Here is an 18742-nt window from a genome sequence, read left to right on the forward strand (position 1 = left end):
TATATTGTATGCAATTAAAAAAAATTTAATGTATCTACGTAAAAATAAAACTTACATGAAGCTGAAACAGCAGACAACAATGCCAAGTACAAATCCATTCTCTTTGGCTGAGTGTTGCTGAGCAAAGCCAGTTTATCATCAGCATGGCAGGCTGCCATCAGCGCAGCCCAGACAGCAGGGTCATCTAGACAAGAAATATAGTTACAAGGCTTGTTCACACCAATGTGCTGCTGCAAATCTGTCATAAGTAAAAGTTTATGTCTTTACCGGTAAAAAGTAATTATATCGTTAAAAAAAAAAAATCCACTTCCTTGAAGGAAATCTAACTTGTTTCCCAAAACCAAACTGGTATATTTGACCTTCAAGATTTGTACATTTTCTGAACATCTCATAGAAGAACTGCTAAATTCCTGTCCCATGGCTGGTTGGCTTGGTTGGCTCATCAGTTCCTAACGTACTGTGCTATTAGGAAGAGTGCAATTTCATTCACTTTCACTGGACACAGAAGACAAGTTTCAAGCAGACACTCACCTTTATTACTCTGTTCCTGGTTCAAAGGCTTACTTTAAGGATAATCAAGTGAGCACATTTTGGTTTTGGGCTCTTAAGAAAAGTAAGACGCAAAGGAAAAGCTCAATATTGAATATATTGTCTCACAGAAAGGCATGGAAGACATCTCATAATGCTGAGTGAACGCTGCATCTGTGATTATGTATTCCCTGAGAGGGACAACTGTTTGATACTATAGTTCATATTTAAGAAAAACTGTTAAACTTTGCTTTGTACACTCCTTCATAGTATGACCTTGTAGCGCTCTAACATTTTCCAGTAGGAACAAGGGAAACACACTGGGGAACAATAAGCCTATAAAGTCAACAGGAAAGACATGGCACCGCCTGCTAGAATTAACAACTAGTTGAGGTGCACCTTTTTTTAAATAACTTTTTAAAAAGATTTGTTTGTTTGTTTATGCATATGAATGCTCTGTTTTCATGCACATGAGAAGAGAAAATCAGACTCCATTATAGATGGTTGTGAGACACCATATGGTCGCTGGGAATTGAACTCAGGACCTCTGGAGGAGCGGCCAGTGCTCTTAATCGCCAAGTTATCTCTCCAATCCTAGGTAACACTTTACATTCCTAGCATTACCATACTAGTTAACATAATGGCATTTAGAACCATTGGGAAAACAGTCCCCTGGGTGTAGGATCTATCCTGACTGTGACAGAGCCATTGTGCAGGTTAGGGCGCCAGTCCAGCAGAAAGCGACAGAGCGAGCTGAGCAGCCACTTCCTGTACTACAGCACGATGAGCTGCCTCCCTTGCTGCTACTCCATCCTGATGGATTGATTGCCTGGACTCTCAAACTGTGACCCAGAGTAAACCCTCCGTCCTTGGCTTGTTTTTGTCAGGTATTTGTCATAGAAACAAGAAAAGTAACACACTATACAAAACATATCCCAATGTTAACCACACACAAAAATGCTATATTAAGTAATTTAGTGGGTATAGATAAACGTCACTAAGCTAGACTGATGGAAAATTGAAATAAAATAGCCTGAAAGCATGTCAATTGGATTTTCAGTAACAGATAACAGAGTTTCTCTGAGAAAACATTTTCATCTGTCTGTTTAAACAGTTGGTATATTGTAATTATCAAAAGTCTAATTCAGATAATCGAGTAATATACAAAACTTTAAAATACATTCTTAAAATTTCTTAAATCTTGAAAACACAAACCTTGTTCTCTCAACCCACAAATGCAAATGGGTGAGACCGAGATTAATGAACCCGATCGTGGCCCACTCACCTGGAGAAAGGAGGGCCGCCTTCTGGATGGTCTTCAGAGCACTGTTCTTCCTGCTTTCTGCTGCACTGCTTCCCACGGCCAGCTGGTTCACTGCAGTGTACAGTAACGCCTTCTACACAGGAGGACAGAGAGGTGTGCTCGTCAACTCTTCCCACGGTTCCCTCTTGTCAAAACTAAAGGGCCTGTATTTACCATGATATATTCTGACTTATTAATACTATTTAACCAGTTAAATATTTTCTTTGCATGAGAGCAAAAACTAACCTTTCCGTGATTGGAATCCAGAATATGAGCCACACTGCCAGCTACAGCACCGCCCTATAACAAAACATATTATTTGGACAAATATAAAGGTTTCCATGAAACAGTAAGACTAATAAAATCTTTCCTGCAAATCATTTGAGAAGTTCTGTTTTCAGAAAATTTGCAAGTTGTAAACTCTGTACATATCAATATAGCTTTAAGAATCTGTCTACTCTGATCATTTCACTTTTGCTATTTAAAACACTAAAAGTTGAAAAGTAAAATGATTTTGCAGGGGCACCAAGTAAATGTATGTACTGCCTAACAATATAAAAATGGAGAAAGAAAGAACAGCAGAAAGGGGGAGTGAAGAAGGAAAAGCGAAGGACAGCAAAGACAAATTAGCATAGCTTATTCTTGGAAAATACCTGTCAATCAGATGAGCTGATAATAAAAATCAGATAGAAAGATAGACAGACATAGATAGAGATAGATAGATGGTTTTGTGGTGATGAACATAAACAAATGATTGCAAAAGTGTATGTGCTGGCTAGCTTTACGCAAACCTGACACAAGCTAAAGTAATCTGGGCGGAGGGACCCTCAGTTGAGAAAATGTCATAAGATCAGGCTCTGGGTAAGCCTGTGGAACAGTATCTTAATTAGTTATTGATTGGCGAGGGCTCAGACAGCCCATTGTGGGTGGTCCCATCCTTCAGCTGGTGGTTTTGGGTTGTATAAGAAAGCAGGCTGTGCAGGCCACAAGGAGCAAGGCAGTAAATAACACCCGTCCATGGCCTCAGCTCTTGCCTCCAGGTCTCTGCCCTGTGTGAGTACCTGTCCTGACTTCCTTCAATGATTAAAAACAAAGCAAAATAACAGGATTCTTAAGACCTCCATAGTCTGTCATACTAAATGTCCATGTACCATGAAGCTTCTTACTGTCAATACTTAAAAAAAAAAAAAAAAAAAGCAGCATCAGAGTTTTGAGGTCAATTTGAAATCTAAAAATTAAAATTTCAATTATTGAACATTTTACCTAAAAAGAAAGTGAATGATAAGAATGATTTTGTAGAAAAAAAAAAAAAAATAGAATGATTTTGTACGACATGGTGGTTAATGCCTATAATCCTAGCACTCAGAATGCTGAGGCTGGGTTCAAGACCAGTTTAGGCTATATAGTGAGTTCTAGGCCAGCTCAGGTCATATGAGATTCTGTCTCAAAAGTAACAACAGCAAACACAATAGCTTTCAGCACATGTATTTCACACTTTGCATTTTATATCAAATGTGTATCAGCAATGATTTCAACACTGTACTCCAAATACAGAATGCTAAAATAAATGTACGTCAATATAAAACAAATATGGATTAAGAGAAAGGCAATGTAGCAGATAGAGTAAGGGGACTCCAGGGTGCCATTAAAATCCATCACCACCTAACCTCAATGCCTCAAGTTTCCCTCTCTAGAAAGCAGACAGTGAGTACCGCAACTTTACACTATTGTTCATAAAACTCCATCCCCAAGTGTAGCAGAAGAGCTCAGGCACAGAGTCCTTCACTGTGTCCAACAGCTGACAGCCTTTGAGCCAATGCAGCTACTGTGAGACAGCGGCTTCAGCCCTGCTGAGTTTAACCTGCATCTACACCACTAGGTGGTGCCAACAAACAGCATGTTAACATTTGAAAAGCACTGGCATGAACTATTTTTTTTTTAAGGCCTGACAGAAAGGGGAAGCAGGCCATCTGGGTGAGACCTGCTAGGCTGTGATCATATGAAGGGGGAGGAGGTCCCCTTCTCACAGGCCTTGGGGAGGAAGATAGGGTAAAGGTGAGAGGGAGGGGGATCAGGAAGATACAAGTGAGGGGATTACAGTTGGGATGTGATCTGAATAAATTATCTAAATAAAAATTTAAACAAAACATATTCCTGAAAGTACAGAATAGCTGGCATGATATTAAGGATTTGTCAGGCCCAAACTGAAGGTTAAGAGAGCAGAATCTAGAGACACAAATTAGAGCCGAGCTTTCGGCCACACCACCCTGAACATAACCAATCTTGTCTGATCTCAGAAGCTAAGCGGGGTTGGGCCTCCATGGATAGGAGACAGATTAGAGCTGAGAGATCATTTATGCCATTTGTAGATCCCACCGGAGGGACAAGCCCAGAACTCATGCAAGGAGAGGATACACCTCAGGATATGCTGAACCTCTCAAGGATAACTTGAGACGCAGGCACAGAACAGCTTGGTTAACACTGGGCCCCAACTATAAATGCGGCTGCTAACACATCTTACAGAACCAAGTGAAAATTCTTTCACATGGAGCTATTTTAATCCTGAGGTTCAAATTCTATCTACAAATAGAGATATAGTCAGCCAAATTGTGAGGTTCAAATTATGTCTACAAGTAAAGATAAAGTCAGTCAAATAAATAAAGCCACTTTGAGTGACGATCAGGAGGAACAATGGACAAAAGACTACAAAGACTTTAAATGTCAGAATTATTATTAAATAAGACTTAAAACAAATTAACTGTTGCTATTGTTCGCCAACCACGTAAGTGAAAAAGAAAAGAAATATTACTGGCAGAAACTAATAAAATATAGATACCTGAAAAGTATGGCTAAAATACAGTATGTAATTCCTTATAAAACATCAAGAACTTCATGCTTATATGGAGATTTTTAGAAATTCGCAGTATTTGTATTATCATTAGATAATTTTTTAATAAAATTATTTTTTAGAATTTAAAAAATACAATCCCTAATGCTCATTTGTCATGTGTTATGCATGTTGCTTATTCGTCTTGAGATAATCTGTATATTTTCACAATGTAAGGGCCCTCCTGCTTTGCCGTGCCTATAATATTCAGAACGGTTTGTAAGTACACAGAGGTACTCAGTCTAGCATTTGTACAAATAAGAACTGATTAAATGATGACGTTCTCTTCACTGAACTTATTATTTTCTAAGAAAAATGCTAGATTTAAAAATTATACTTAAGGTGGGTTTGGTGGGTGATGCCTCTAATCCCAACACTCAAAAGGCAAAGGCAGGCAAATTCTGTAAGTCTGGATGCAGCCTGGTCTACATAGAAAATTCCAGGCTAACCAGAGCTACACAATGAGGCATTCTCTTTCTGTCTATCTTTCTGTCTTTCTGTCTGTCTGTCTCTCTCTCTCTCTGCATATATATGTAAATATATATATTTGTATAAACATACATACACATATATATTTAACTCAACACAAGCAGAATTTTAACATTACTCACCTTTGCATTCCGTTGAGTGTACTGAGCAACAACTCGAGATAGCAAAGACCAAAGAGCGGGGTCAGCAGGGTTACTAGAAAGAACATCAAAAACGCTCACCTTAAAGATGGGAGTTACTTCAACCACAAAAAGCTCAGTAAATATTTTAAGTTTAAAATCTTTTAGACATCCAAGCAAGTTCATATTAACTGCCCAAATGTCATGGTCACAAAATTATGAGACAAAAAGTTGAGGAAATGCTGCATGTGCATGTTCAAAGGAACAAAGAGACCTAAAGGCACAGGATGTACTGTATTATACAGGAGGCGGGTGAGATGCTAAAAGAAAATTATTTTTTTAATTTAGCCAGAGAGAGGGGGCTCAATGGGCTAAGGCACGCAACCCTGATCTGGGCTTGTGATTCGCAGCCTTCCTAATGTTAGGACCCCTTTTAATACAGTGACTCATGTTGCTTCCATTGCTACTTCATGACTGTGATTTTGCTACCATTATGAATCATAAGGTAAATATTGTTGAAGACAGAGGTTTGCCAAAGGGGTCACAATCCATAGGGTGAGAACCACTTATCTACGGGAAGACATAACCATATGGGAACCATGTGGGTTAAGAAAAAAGTGACTCCCATAAATTGTCATCCTGCCATTACACACAAGTGCTACTTGTGTGCACCTCACTCACCCATGCAAAAATAAATGTAATAAAAATTTAATGTACCCAACCAACAAAGGTTATTAATAAGAATAAATGTTGAAAGAAAAAAAAATGAAAGCTACAACATATGAAAATAAAGGTAACTACTGTTAAATGAGCTCTTTTTTTTATTTTCAAGACAGGGTTTCTCTGTGTAGCCTCGCTCTCCTGGACTCACTCTGTAGACCAGGCTGGCCTCGAACTCACAGATAGGTATTGAATGAACTGACAATATTACAGACTCAGGAGTTACAGACTTTTGTATCAAAATAAGCGGAGCATCGCCTGAATAAAGGAAAATTTTATCAATTGACCATACAGTCTAGTTTCCAAAAAAGAGATCCATATTTCATTCTACAGTCATAATAAGGCCCAGAAGTTGAACATAATCACATCGCACACATTAGTCCCCCAAATCGGGACTCACCTGTGGACAGCCTTCGACACCTGTCTTTGCACAGCCACACTGCGGCCCTGGACTGCAGAAGTGGCTGACATGAGAAGGCATCTGTGACAATCATTCCTTTGTTTCCTGTGCTTTAGTAACTCATTAAGTGCCGCTTTGGACAGGGTAGCATCCTGCATCGCCAAGCCAAGAGCGCACAGTGCCTGAAGGCTTTCTGTGGTTGGTTCCTTTAAAATAGAGCTATAAATAAATATTTAGTAGTATGTTAGTCATTAGTACAAAGGCCTAATATCTGTTAAGAGGTTTTACTTAATACAAAAACTTACTAACTTAAGGATTTGTCAAAATAAGCCATTTTGTGCTTTTTTTTAACATTTAAAAATAATTATCCAACTAGAGTCGGATAGCATAAATTGACAAATCTCATTTTAAGTCATTATGTCTAAGTTTTAGAAACAAATATAAATTGGCCTCTTTGAGTCTCAGTCTTAGGTAAATAATGAGAATAATTTTAGTAAAATGTTTAGTTTTAATAAAGTCTTATTTTATTAAAGGAAGGTCAGAAGATGGCAGCTTAGAGGCACCAGCACTTTCCTTTGTCTCCCAGAATGAACTAAGGGAGAGGCGGCTGCTTCCCGGTGGGGTGGGGGTGGGGTGGGGGCTGGGGGGGATGACCCATGCTGCGGGAGAGCACTGCAGTCCCACAGTAGTGGCAGGGACCACAAACACCAGAGCCACCAGGTGGGTGGCTAGTAGTGGGAGGCTCTCCCTACCAGAGGAGCTACAGCTGAGAGACTGAGGAAGTCCCCAGGTCTCCTCAGCATGAACTTGACCTTGTACGCTTATCGTCTAAGAAGAAAGGAGACCCAGGGCCCAGGAGGACTGGCACTGGAGAACCGGTTCTCAGGCCTTCCCAGAAAGTCAGGCAGGGCTATAACTGGAAGCCATTTCCAGGTCTTATCATTTCCTGTACTGCTTAAAGGGTCAGAAGCCTCTCCATTTTTGTATCTGCAGGACCCAAGGGCCTCTTCTCATCATGGCACATCAAGGACAGTGCAGGTCAGGGAAGAGATCTCCAGTGTAGCAGAAGGTCCTCCCTTGGGGTTGCGGGGTAGTTATGGAGGCCACATGTTTTCCTTGCCACAGTAACTGAGGAGTGCTTCTAATGTGTAGTGGTGGGACTATAATCGTCCTGCAGTGGGGAGGGGCCCTCGGTCCTGTGAGGATCGGCACCGCTCCAAATGCCAATAAGCCTCATTGGTAAGCACTGTCCAATCGGCTGCATTAACTGTTTAGTGCTCCTGGAGGAATTACAGCCAACTTTCTAAACCACAACAAGCTTCAAGACCTCAACAAGTATCGTACAATAACTGTTGTCTCGGGCTCTCATCTTACCTTGTTCTGAAGCCAGAAGTACGTAAAGTTCTATGTACTGTTAAAGACTTGCTTTAAAGGAACTTAACTTGAAGGAGGAAGGAAGGAGGGAGGGAGGAAAGGAGGGAGGATTGGGAAAGCCTCTCTGAGGATCTCAGCAATCAAACACCAAGTCAGTTTATAGCTCCTTTTATTGAAGGTTTATGGTCCACATGATCGCTTACTCGCAGTATTGGACAGCTACAAAGCTATGAATTCAGCCATGTCAGCCATGATATTCAACTCTACCCGTGACTGCCAACTTAGAACAAGGTAGGGCCAATTCCTTCCATTTACTTAAAAGTTCCTAAAACATTTAGAACCTTATTTTACATTGTTCAAATATCACAAATGTTTTAAGATCTGATCTACAAGTGTTGTCAGCTATACATACCATTTGAAAAGCAATGACTTGGCTGCATCCAGTTTTCCTTGTTTGTATTCAGTTATTGCCAGAGCTGTCAAGATATGAGCTTTGTCTTGCTCTGATTTAACAACAGTCAAGGCTCTCTCGTAGGCTATTATCCAGAAGAAAGCAAACAAAATGTACAAGCAATTCTGATGAACAAAATATGACATTTTCTCCTTCCTACTCACATTTTTCAACAAAGATCTGACTAAAATTCAATCTTCCTTGTTCTCTTGTTTTCAAGCACACAGAATAAAGCCTACCATGGTTTAGTTATTCCACGGTGACTCTAAGGGTACTCTGCATTTGTTAGGTGACAGTCCCACCCTCTGCCTGCAGAATATACTGTGAGATCTGAGTCACCTTAGGTAGAAAAGGAGACCTGCGCCAAGCACATAGTATTAAGTGCATTGTACACCTAGTGCTGGAGCTCACATGTATCAGAATGTCCTCAGTTAAAATATTTGGAGAGATAAAAATATATTACTAACAAAGGGTGAAGCTTTCACTTATCAAAAAACTTCATTTAAGCAGTATAGAATCTAACTATCTGTTTTCACAGGCTAAGCTACATATCCACCATAAAGGCTGTGACTTAGTCTCCTCAAATGTACAACAGATATCAGCTCAAATTGTTTATAAGGATTATTCCTCATCATAGCATACTGATGAGATAACACATAAGCAAGGCCTATTATGGCTCCCGACTCCTAGTCAGAATGTAGTAGACACTGTAACCCCAGGGCTGGAGAAACGGCTTAGCAGTTAAGAACATTGGCTGATCTTACAGAGAATGAGGGTTCGATTCCCAGCACCCACATAGTAGTGCACAGCCATCTATAACTCCTAGAACATTCAACACCCTTTTCTGGCCTCAAAGGACATCAGGCACACAACTGTGAACTGACAGATATGCACTAAAGTTTTAATTTTAATGAATTAATTAAGTACTGTAAAAGCTTCAAGCACTATGATGACTTACCTTGGTTGCTCTCCTTATATAGTCCTTTCATAAACAATGCCAGTGCAAAACCTATGATGTCCTCAAGTTCCTCAAGGGGCATTAACTTAAAGGCCTGGATGGCTTCGTCATAGTCACCAGTGGAACTAAGAAGTAAGCAAAACTTACTTTTAAGATAAAAAAATATTACTTGTGGTTTTACAAAAATATACAGACATATTCACACAGCTACTTTTAATGACTTATTTACATGTCCTTTTTAATGGTAATTTAACAAATAAAATATAGTAGTGTTCAAGTTCTTGAAAAGATTTAAAATAGAAAGCACGCCATAAGTAGAGGATACCAGAATAATTTAACTTTGTATTTTTTCTCTCTTAAATTATATGTGAATATGAGTTGCTCTGCTAATCTCAAATTACTCTCTTAAGCTCCTTGTTGTTTTTCTTGTTGTTTCCCTTTGGTTTGGTTTTTTATTTTTCTTAACAAACTTTACTTAAACCCTATGTTACAAGAATAATTTCGGGTGGGCTTTTATTTTTAAAAAGTCCTGATTTTTAAGCTTATTAAGCTTACTGTGTTAGTTAAATATTATCCTAAGAATACGAATCTAGAATCTCCAGTAAATTATAAATATTTAGTGAACAGTAAAACCCTAGCCTTCTTGAAAGCTATTGATCCATACCCATTCTTACGATGGCATACAGACACAATAAAATTCCATATGGAACATCTTATTGTTTTGTGTTTCAATGCGTAGCGAGAAAAATTAACATGCATTAGGGATAATAACAGTATAATTGCTGCTTGTCTTCCACAAAGTGTAATAGGCTGCTTGTCTTCCACAAAGCCACACAAGCTCAGAGGCCAACACCTAAAGATTTCTTTAATTTGTGCATTTGTGTGTCTGCCTGTGTGGGTCTATGTCACATACATGTGAGGAGGACATCAGATCACCAGAAGCTAGAGTTACAGGCAGTTGCTAGCTACCTCCCGTGGGTGCTAGGACCCAAACCCAGGACCTCTGGAGAACAGCAAGGACTCTGAATGGCTGAGCCATCACCTCAGCCCCAACTGTTAGCTAAATCTGTATTTCTGAGACTCTTGTTTCTGGTACTTATCCCTATAATCTAAAATTCTTTTATAAATGTTATAGAAATGCTTTTATTTTTATAAAAGCATTTTAATCTTTAAAGCTACAAGTAGAATTTAAAAACACAAGCAACCTTTGCTTCTACTATTAGTTTTATAGAGATGAAAAATATAAAATTAAACTCTAATCTTAAAAGAAGGCTATCCTTTGATGTAGGTGGATTATTTATAAATATGTTCATATATATAGTCCTTTTAATGAAAACTGTTTTTAGAAATGTGTAGACGAAAAAAATACAGGAAAATGAGCAAAGGAACTTCAGCTTTACGAATTTTTCTTTGAAAAGGAAACGTGGCTGGATGTAGTGGCGCCTGCCTGTAATCCCAGCACTTGGGGAGGCTGAGGCAGGTGGAATGCTTTGAGTTTGAGGCCAGCCTGGTATACAAAGTCAGTCTAGGACTACACAGAGAAACCCTGTCTCGAAAAGCCAGAATTCTAATGTGTTACATATGAATGCATCACCTTACACACTGCAGGTTATTACTTGCCATATGCTTTCGTGTTCAAGACATTTCATAATAAAAACAAAAAAAAGGGCTGGAGAGACACTCAGTGGATAAAGCATATATAGCTCTTACAGAGGGGCCACGTCAGTGCCTAGCGCCCACACTGGCTGGCTTAGGACTGCCTGTTAACTCAGCTTGCACGGGCTCCAAAACCCTTTCTAGCATCTGTGGGCATCAGACACACACACTGCACATACATACATACATACATACATACATACATACATACAGTCACATACACACATAAAATAAAAATAAATTGTTTTTCAAAGAAAATAGATGACTAATTTTCAACAGGAGGTAACATTTTCCTCAAAACTACTTACTTTATATGAAATATCAAACCTAAGAAGAAGACACATGACAGTTGCTCAGTCTGGGTCTCCTCTGACTCAACAAAACCCTGCAAGGAATAGAGTTCTACCTACTACTAAAACGTTAACAGTTTAAAAGAATTAACTGGCAAGCAGGGTGGTAGAATTCCCCAGTGATGGACTTGGTTAAGCTAGAGGGGTGATAGGAAGGAACTGGCTCCTCTGCGCCATGTGCAGCGCCTTAGACGACGTCAGAGGCTGATCCTAAAGCTCCCAGCTCAAGCTAATAGCCTTCAAGCTAGACCATTCAAGGTCAGGGCCACTGTAAACCTAAGGGCTCGCCCGTGAGTCACAGACCTCCTCCCTGTATGTCTGTACTCTCAATTTTACTTCGACCTCTAAAGCAACGAGTCTGTCTGTCCACCTCCATCCGAAGACTTAGATCTTAGCTCCACTGCCCAGAATTTCTTAGTACTGTATCAAAGGAGCTCCTAGACCAATTTAAATATATAGCCAGCAAGAATAAATCCAACTCCACAACAAGTTAAGTAGGCTAGAGAAAACCACAGCCTCGCTGACAGACGTCCCTCATCCAGGGCATAAACATCGGCTCCACCTTCACTCCTCACAAGTTGGTCTACTCCAGCTAGGTTTACTGTGTTCTGGCGTCTAGAATCATGCATCCTGGTGCTCTGGACACTAGTCTTCGCACCTGTAGCACCCGATTCTCCCTGAGAAATAGATGCACAGAATTAAGGAGGTAAAACAGCCTTACCATAACAGTCTGCCCCAGTGCCTCACTGTAACATTGTAAGTGTGCTGGTCTTCAGCAGGATCTAACAGCACAGTTGCCCTTTAAAAGAAAGGATGAGGCGTTTTAAATTTTCTATGTGCAACATTTTATATTATTCAGTCCTCCTCAGCCAAACCCATGGATTTATGTTCTTTCCTTCCAATTCTACTAATTCTTTACTGCGGTTTATGGCAGCTTGTTCATATTTCAGTAAGTTGGAACCACAGAGGCACTTAAGTATATTTAAATCAGGTTGTCAGTAAAAAATAATCTTGTTCTTTTTTCACAACTAAAGCCATTTATTATTGCCTGTGAGCTATAAATATTCTAAAGTTTGTAATATAAACATAGGCAATGACCATACAGAAGACACTCTTGAAAATACTTATGCAGGAAGATAGAAAATTGAATGCTGTCATGTGCTCTCAGGCTGTCCAACAGAAACACCAAAAGACAGTGAGCTAAGGGAAAAGATGCAAGGTCCCCTCTAGGCTTAGAATACATTTACCAAGAGCTAAAGCCAACATTTTCTCCTCCCATTATGTTCTCTATAGGCAAGGAGGGAAATACTCTAAGAGCTGAGCTTTTTATTTAAAAAAAAAAAAAAAATGGTTTCTTTCTTTTCTCTTTAAGAAGGATTTACCAGGAGAAAGAGGCAAGAAAGGCTTTTAATCTACTTGATGCTGCATGAAAAACAATTTTCTCAGGAACCATAGAAATGCCACAGAGATTAAAACTATGCTTCTGGTTGAATTTATCCACTATTTGTGTTTTAGGCCTCAAATATCATAACACATAATACAGTTGCTATGGTCAGTAAAAAAGAAGCAGTACATATCCATGTGACTGTGGCGTCAGAGTGTGCATGTCTGCAATAACAAGAGCACACTCAAAAAGGTAGCAAACACCTTAAGCTGTCTAGTTTTATGTGTTAACTGTAATATTCTATATTTTATTTGCTCTAAATTTACTGATGCTGTAAGAAGAAATTTGTGGGACTTTTTTGTTTTGTTTTGTTTATAAACCTTCCTCCATGACCTGGAAAAATAACTCCATTGTATGGCCTCCAGTACCATCTAGTGATCGTTCCTTTGAACTACATGGGAATCCACAAATGGATGTGCTTAAGTACTGGGGACACTTCATGACACCGAGTCAGACATCTTCTGAGTATTAGATGGAAGCAGTGGTCTATCTTAAGGCGAGGCAACAGCTCTTTTAACCTTGTTTAGTCATTGCTCGGGAGATCAACAGTTATTTTTCATGCTCACATACCACTATCTTACAGAGAACAAACTAGGTTCTTTCATTTTCTACCAGTCTCCAGGATGGTCATTCACTCTAGTACACCAGGGCTTTGTGTGTTAAATATGGAAAGCCACTTCTGTTTGGGAGTATTTGCTCTTACTCTACCTAAAATGCATCTTCCCATATTCTCTGACCTAGAGTCTACTCTAATTCTTCCTTAGCCAGTATTAGTAACCAGATATTAGCTTATTGAGGGCCTCCCTTAGAGGAGGTCCATGAGAACAGGGCCTCCTGCTTTAATTCTCATGCCAAGGACACGGCTTGGAACACAGTACCCAACAAACATTTATGTTCTTGTTTCTTGTCTTAGCAAAAGAGATATATTATTCTAAAATAGAATCTATGAGCTTTTGTTTTGTGCCTTTCTCTGATCCCTTACCCCCTAGCCAATGGAACCCAAAATACAGCTGAAAATTTGGAACTGCATCTGTTCACCGTCTACAAGGTAATACAGTGAGGGCCAGGGTAAGAGCCAAAAATCATTACTTCTCATGTCACAAGACTAAACTTAAAAGAATACTGGCAACACAATGACTGATGTCCAGAAAGCATGCCTACCTGTGATATGCCTCGGCCGCTTCCCTCTTCAACTGTAGATGCTCGTTTAAATAACCCAACATTGAGAAAGCTGGAGCATAATTCTGAATTCTTTCTGGAAATTCACAAATATCTTTAATATCTGTATGCTGACTATACTCACAAAAATAACAATTAAATTCTCTTTTAGTTTCAGTATCTCAAAATAAGATTGCCTATTGAGATTGGTGGTATTCTTAATAATGGCATAATTTATCTTGAATAAACCAGTGATCATAATTCTTCTAAATCACTGAACAATATTGAAGAATTATATGTAGTTTCTAGTCGTATTTTATACTTTAAGCATGTTTTCTTTAAGTCCCTGGAACACACAACTCTAACGGGGGTGTCTCCATGAAATTTCTCACTTCAGAGCTCAGGGAACCCCTCAGAAGAGGGGACAGAGAACACCAGGAGAACAAGGTCCTGTGAACCAACTGAGCAAGGCTCATATGAACTCACAGGGACTGAAGCAGCAAGCACTGGGTCTAAATGGGTCTGCACAAGCCCTCTGAGCGTGTGCAGTAATGTGGTGTGGTGTGGTGTGGTGTGGTGTGGTGTGGTGTGGTGTGGTGTGGTACAGTACAGTACAGTACAGTATAGCTATTAGCTTAGTACTATTATGGGATTCCAAAGAGTGTGAACGAGTGGGTCTCTAAGTCTCATGCCTCCTCTTAGGAGTCTTTTCCTTCCGTTGGGTTGCTTTGTCCAGCCTCAATGTGATACTTTGTGTTTTATCTTAATATATTTTATCGTCATGCTTAGTTAAAAAAACAAAAGCATGTTTTCTTTAAAGTAAAGTTTAAATTGTAACTCATTAATCTGGCATAAAGAAATTCAGGTTTTTGCAATTTTTTATTAGTTCTTACAGAATTTCATACATTTTTTGGCTATCAATTAAACCTCCTGTGATTTAATTTATTAACAATTTTCTTTTAGTGCTTCTATTCCAAATTGTATGTCCTAAAACATAATTCAGTACTTTACACCGGAAACAGAAAAATGGATCTGGGCACTTTCAATACAGTGTTTTCCAATTTTAATGTTGAAAGTACATTACATATCAACTTTGGGCAAAGAAAAGTTTGCCTTACCTACTTTATTTAAAGCTAGTAATAAAGAGCAGGCTTTCATGTCTCCTGTGTTGTTTAATAAAGTACAAGGCAAATATGAATCTTATGTGATGGGTGGGTTTCTAACATCAGAGTATTATAAGGTGAAAATCATGGTCAAAGTCATTCTCTAAATCCCTAAGGTCACTGCACAAGATCACACCAGTCAGACGAACTCAGTAGGACAGGCAGGGAGAAATACCCTCATCAGCATCTCTCTTTTTCCTATTTCTACTATGTTAGCGTTTCTGGCCAAGCACACAGCATTTGCATGAGTCTATAAAAATGGTCCCACCATTTAAAAACCAGGCACATTTCTTAGAAAACGCTGTGTTCATCATTTAGCTTATCTGTGTTTCATTCAGAGATTTACCTCTTTATGTAAATCCTTTAAGTTACTAATAAAGTAAGGAAACTTATGAATAAGATTTCTGCGTAGACACTGCCTCATCTCTGGGGACTTGTCAGTGTCTTTCATGTCAGCATACTGCAATAGACGACAACGCCCGAAGTGCTGATGTCAGTAAAGTCAATACCGTCTTCACAAGTGGCCGCGCTAACTGCGTAAGCGAACTGACTCGTCAGCACTTGGGTGGAAGCCTTCTCTCTCCTGCTTTTTACTTCACTTTCTTCCACAGCTGCTTCCTGTTGTCACTACTCCTACCAGCTGCTCCACTCATGTCACTGACATCCTAAGTAGCAGGCATTTTCCCTTTGATGTCACAAGTAAGCGCCCTGAAATTCAGTTATATAGTACGCCCAAGGACGCCATAATAATACTAAGTAGTGAAGTGGGATAAAAAGCTCAGGGTCATTTTATGTCAAAATGCAGGAAATTATTACCAGGGAAAGTTAATCTACTTCACGGTTCTGCCAGTTTCCTAAATCTAGATGTATTTTCCTCAGTATCTTACAGGATAATCTGCTGTTAACGGAAAGAGGCTAAAGTCATGGGGTGTGGGGTTAGCATCTCTCACACACAGTATCTAACTCTCCTAACTATTACTGTACAACTTGGAAATTGTGATCTTCTCTCCCCAGTGATGAAATATAAGTTAAGGAAAATAAAGTGTCCGGTCCCCAAACTGAAGTGGAAGAATACAGAGCAGCAGCAGCAGCAGCAGCAGCTCAGAAGCATCAACCTTCAACACACGTCCATTAGTACGAGAAAATCTTGAATCACTAAGTAATAATTTGATTTAAAAATTGTACTCCTTCCAAGTAAAAAGAAAAAGCAAATTAACATCTGAAATAACACTAATATTTAATATGGGATGGGTAAATCTAAAAAACTAAATCATTACAGTTGTCTAATATTACACCAAATACCTACAGTGTACTGACACATTTCAGTAGTCTGATCCTGCGCCATATATGATAGGTGTCTTACCTACAGTGTACTGACACATTTCACTAGTCTGACACTGCGCCGCATACGATAGGTGTCTTACCTACAGTGTACTGACACATTTCCCTAGTCTGACACTGCGCCGCATGCGATAGGTGTCTTACCCACATATTTACACAGAACGCCCTGTGCTGCAGAGACTGCATTCATCTGGAGGATGTTGTACTGGTACAGCTCCGTTTCTCTGTTGCTTTTGTCTTGTAATGTTGTACAAACCCAATATGCATAACCTATTGCTCCTTCAGTCTTGAAAAAAAAACAAAAAACAAAGTGAGCTTGTATAAATAAGTATTTTGATAAAACTAAAATAAAACACTATACTACAATAATAGGCAGTATCATAACTTAGTCTTTTTTAAGTCCCTTTAACAAAGATGACATGAAAAAAAAAAACTGTTAAGATCAATTTACAATCACTTCTCTAATCCTGAGTAGAAGAATCAAATACAATAGAGTAGAAAACAGGCTTGTCAGATGGGCTTGTTTTTCTCTTCTCAGACCATTACAACAGGTTAAAACAAACTAATTCAATGTATGTTCAGAGTCTAGACTATCAACTGAAGCCAGTCGACACCTCATGTTCATTTTTTCTTATGGTCTCAGTGTCTTAATTCCACGTAATATATTTTAGTGTGGGGCTGGAGTGACGGCTCAGTGGTCCTCTCTCCTCAGCACCCACATGGCAGCTCCACTCCACTCCAAGGCCCTCTGCTAGCCTCCATGGACATCAGGGAAAACACTCATGCACATAAAAGTAAACAAATAAATAATTTTAATCTCATTGTCATTTTTTTTTTTTTTTTTTTTTTGTCAGCTTGAACATGGAAGAAGGAAACAAGAAGTTCTAGGTAGAGACAGTTTATCTACTTGTAAGACACAGTAGAAACAACATTAACATTTTATACCACTCTACGCCACTATTTATTTTGTTTCTTTTTACTTGTTACTTCTGGTTTTGGTTTTTTGAGACAAAATTAATGCAGCTAAGGCTGACCTCACACTTGCTCTGTAGCTGAAGATAACCTTGAACTATTGATGCTCCTGCCTCCACCTCTCAAATGTCACTATTCCCAGTCTATTCATTTTCTTAACGAGGATAATATTTTGCACATTAATGAATTGTCAAGAAGAGCACTCAGATTCTTACATGCATACTGAGCTCTGTAGTGTGCCTGAAGAGATCCATGGTGTCATAACTTCCAACTCTCTCTGCAATAAGAGCCTATTAAAAGGATTTAGAAGATTTTAATTAATTTAAAAGGAATAAACCTGGTGATAAAAATGGTTCTAGAAGAACCAGACAGTTACTAGCCATGCTTCAAAGCTAAGCTCCACTTCCAATTTTAACTAAGCCTGTGAGTGGTGTCCTGAAATAATGATTTTTAAAAGCAAAATACTTTCAAAATAGCAAACATTTTACATGTAGGTAACTATGATAATATTTACTACCCTGGAACAGTCTCATCGTAAGATTGACATCAGGCAGAAATGCTCCCTGTCCAATAACTGACACAGCGGACAACACAAATTTTGTCCTGCTCCTATGAGCCACTGTACCTAATGAGGACAAGAAGTTGCTGTGCTCGCTCTGCCTGCATTACCAGGTAACTTGAATTAGACTAAGATATAAATGCACAGGAAAACATAACTAATCAATGACCAGTGGTTTTCTGATACATGTAATGCTCCTATTGTTGCTAAAACACTTAGCAACTTATTACTACGCTTGACTAGAGAAGGCATCCAGCTGCCCCAATACTGGTTCTCAGGTGATATGACTAAAGCAAATATAGTCAGGGACAGATCCAGACTAGTAACAATGAACCTGATTCTATCTGTCAGTATAAAAATCTAAACATGGTCAAAAAGAAAATACTCGTAAGTGCACAACCCAATATGAAGACTTTATAGAAAATTAGAAAAGAATAACCAAAATGACCTCTGTAAGTGCACAACATCTTTGCAAATACAAGTTTAATAATAGTTCTATGCTTATTTTTCAGGCAAAGTCATAACCAGATTCATTTAAGTCTAATCACTGGCAGCTTTGACACAATATTCAGGATGTGTGAGTTTAAATGTCTACCTCTTTAGAGAATATAAAATAGCCACACCTCAAAGGATTGACAACAGATTAAAACACTGCATTCAAAGGCCTAGGCACACGGTAAGGTTTCAAGTACCACAGCAGCATCACTGATATGAGGTTATTTTATAGCGGTGAGTTCAGCAGTAACTGCTGTGTGTCTTACTTGTCCAATCCAGCACAGTAAGTAAGATGGATCGAGGGACTGAGCCATTTTGAAAGCTTCATGAGCTTGCTAGGCAAGAAAGAAAAAAAGAAAAAAATTTACATCAAGC

At 39.0% G+C, this 18742-nt stretch overlaps 1 protein-coding gene across 1 annotated transcript in view; it reads right to left on the bottom strand.

The window, feature by feature from the left end:
• Positions 1-18742, bottom strand: part of Skic3 (SKI3 subunit of superkiller complex) — a 78454-nt gene that overhangs the window by 22602 nt on the left and 37110 nt on the right. The window contains 12 exon segments of the mRNA XM_051172604.1: positions 56-184; positions 1814-1925; positions 2078-2131; positions 5330-5402; positions 6447-6665; positions 8233-8356; positions 9230-9354; positions 11957-12034; positions 13841-13934; positions 16486-16627; positions 17529-17603; positions 18634-18702. Of these exon segments, the coding sequence (XP_051028561.1) occupies positions 56-184; positions 1814-1925; positions 2078-2131; positions 5330-5402; positions 6447-6665; positions 8233-8356; positions 9230-9354; positions 11957-12034; positions 13841-13934; positions 16486-16627; positions 17529-17603; positions 18634-18702 (1294 nt within the window).

The sequence above is a fragment of the Acomys russatus genome, chromosome 30 (genome assembly GCF_903995435.1).
Source record: "Acomys russatus chromosome 30, mAcoRus1.1, whole genome shotgun sequence".
Lineage (NCBI taxonomy): Eukaryota > Metazoa > Chordata > Mammalia > Rodentia > Muridae > Acomys > Acomys russatus.